Here is a 2,436-nt window from a genome sequence, read left to right on the forward strand (position 1 = left end):
TGGTGGCTTGTATACTAGACCCCTCTCAAAATGCGATATCGCCGTCGTTAAAACAAGTCTCAAAAGCGCGATTACGTCCTAAACAACATATCTAAATAGCAAGCCTCAACTCGCAAAATTGAGGGAGCTACGACCAAAAATGTGGCTGGTCATAACAACCTGTCGCGCACTGTATTAAAGACTCCATATTATAGAGGGCCAAATTTGGGACTATTAGAATAAATCGTAGGCGGAAATATGGGATGGCTGTATCTATGAAGAGAACACCAAAGCCAACATGAACACTTCAAATAAAAGATTGAGCGTCGTGGTGCGCTTAAGGACCTGCCTAGTGCTTGCCAGGGCTTTTTCCCCCACGTAATCAAATGGTATGACCAAATTTGTCAGAGATCTAGTATATCCTTCGACAGCGCTACCAAAAGGTTGGACCGCTGGGCACCTGTTACTCTCTTCTCCGAAGACGATCTCCATTACATACTTCCTACTACTAGAAGCAATTAATACAGTAGTGACAGACCGCGCGTAAAAGTCGCGATTTTCGTGAGCCGAGCGGTATCTGTCGGCAACGCGAGTCCTGAGTGACACTTCACGGTGTCAGAATACTTGTGTGTCGGCTGCTGGTGTTCACGCGACGCGCGTGGCAATCTTCGAGAGGCGACGTGACTGGAGACTCCGCTCCCCAGTGAAGAGCATGCATGTAATACACTGCACACTGTACAATGCCGACGCCGTGAAACAATATATAATCGTACAAGTACATGTATCACATCGCTGTGTGCAATGTCAAATCCCAAGCTCAAACAAAAATTCTGGGGCATGGCAGGTTTCGCAGAGAGATCGAGCAACCTTCGTGGGGCCTTTACATGCAAATTGCGGTGCAATGAGGCCATCCAATTCGTCGAGGGTGGCAAATTGAGAGCGCTTCCATGAAGCGGCTTTGGGATGAATCTGTCAGATGGCGGCGACCATGCGACTTGGTCGTAGTGGCTGACTAGGATGACAACGCATTTCTTCGCTGCCAGTAATGTGAAACGCAGCATGTTCCGGTGTCTGCAGCTGCGGGCGCGTCAGATGGCATGTTGTTAGTCAGTTGTACACATTTAGTACTGTAGATGTCATCTACCCGTGGAGAATACTACATGTACTGGGTATACTGTACGCCTTTAGTGGAGCATTCCACGGTGCATCTAAGACTCTCGATAGAGGCCACAATGCAGCGATACACGGACAGAAAAAACACGAAAATGTCCAATCTGCACCCAGCTCTCCGAACAAGTTCAATGCCACACGCCCGGGTAGGCATGCTCCAATGTTCAAAGTCACACCTTTGCTAACTTATATACTTTTGAATCCTATAACCACATGAGACTATCTGTAGCACATGCACCTCTTATATACAATATTCATTCAGCATGTGAACTTTAATCATCCGAAATGAAAAGGCGTGTTTTTGCTTCACACCCGGTGTGTAACAAGGATTTCCCATCAAAAGCCGTGCAAGATAAGCACGCGAGCTCAACGAAATCTGCCAAATTCACCGAATAACATCCGCTTGACTCAGCTCACAAGAATTAATTGCCTCCCCGAAATTCGGTCTATTTATAAGAACCAACCTGACTAAAGATTGCGGATTCATTTTATTATTAGCTGATAGAGCCAACCAACCATACGACACATTTGATAGCTGACAGGTATGCTGCACAGGACGGCTGGTACGAAGACACTTGCCACGTGCGGCACGAGGGAGCTGAGGTAGAGGGAGCTCATGTAGAGGTTGCGTCTCTGACTTCGGACACGCTTCGGGAAGAAAAATCCCTGCGCAACTTCCACATCAACGCGACGAGCTCCCCTGCCCCCTTTCTGAACAAAGCCGGTGTGCTGTTCGTAAAAGGATTTGGTTGACAGGGCAAGCATGAAAGGGGAAGCAGGTATCTTGACCAACGCGCTTTGGTCGAGCAAATTTTGGAGCTCATTCAGCAATTTGCCGAGCCGAGCAAAGACATTTGCTAATTGGGAGCCCGCTTCCAATACTACCTGACACCTTTCAAGCTTCACGAAAGTATGCAGCTCTCCCGCATCATCGCGCACATTGCGCTTGCTGCGGCGATTGTCGCCTCGGCGACGTCGCCCACTGACGCCGCCTGGGGCTGGATGACCGAGAGCACCAACGAAGTGAAGACCGACAACGCCGTCGAGGCTCTACACCTCGAGCGTAACCTGGGTGCTGGTGGCGGCCTGCGTGGCTCACAGGCGCAGAACACGCCAAGCGAGGGCAACCAGGACGACAACTACACTGGTCAGAACACCCCGAGCCAGGGCAACAACAACCAGGGCGAAGAGGGCCAGCACGAGCAGAAGGAAGAGGGTGACCATGAGCAGAAGAAGGACGAGAAGGATGAAAAGGATGAAGACAAGAAAAAGAAGGACGAGAAGGAT

General features: G+C 49.5%; 1 protein-coding gene across 1 annotated transcript in view; it reads left to right on the forward strand.

Annotated features, from left to right (window-relative positions):
- Positions 1-2,061: 2,061 nt before the first annotated feature.
- Positions 2,062-2,436, forward strand: part of PPTG_18611 (hypothetical protein) — a gene marked incomplete at both ends in the record, with an annotated part of 3,155 nt that continues 2,780 nt past the window's right edge. Inside the window, one exon of the mRNA XM_008916643.1 lies at positions 2,062-2,365. Coding sequence (XP_008914891.1) covers positions 2,062-2,365 — 304 coding nt within the window. The remainder of the gene's footprint in view (positions 2,366-2,436) is intronic.

Source organism: Phytophthora parasitica (genome assembly GCF_000247585.1).
Source record: "Phytophthora parasitica INRA-310 unplaced genomic scaffold supercont2.87, whole genome shotgun sequence".
Taxonomy (NCBI): domain Eukaryota; phylum Oomycota; class Peronosporomycetes; order Peronosporales; family Peronosporaceae; genus Phytophthora; species Phytophthora nicotianae.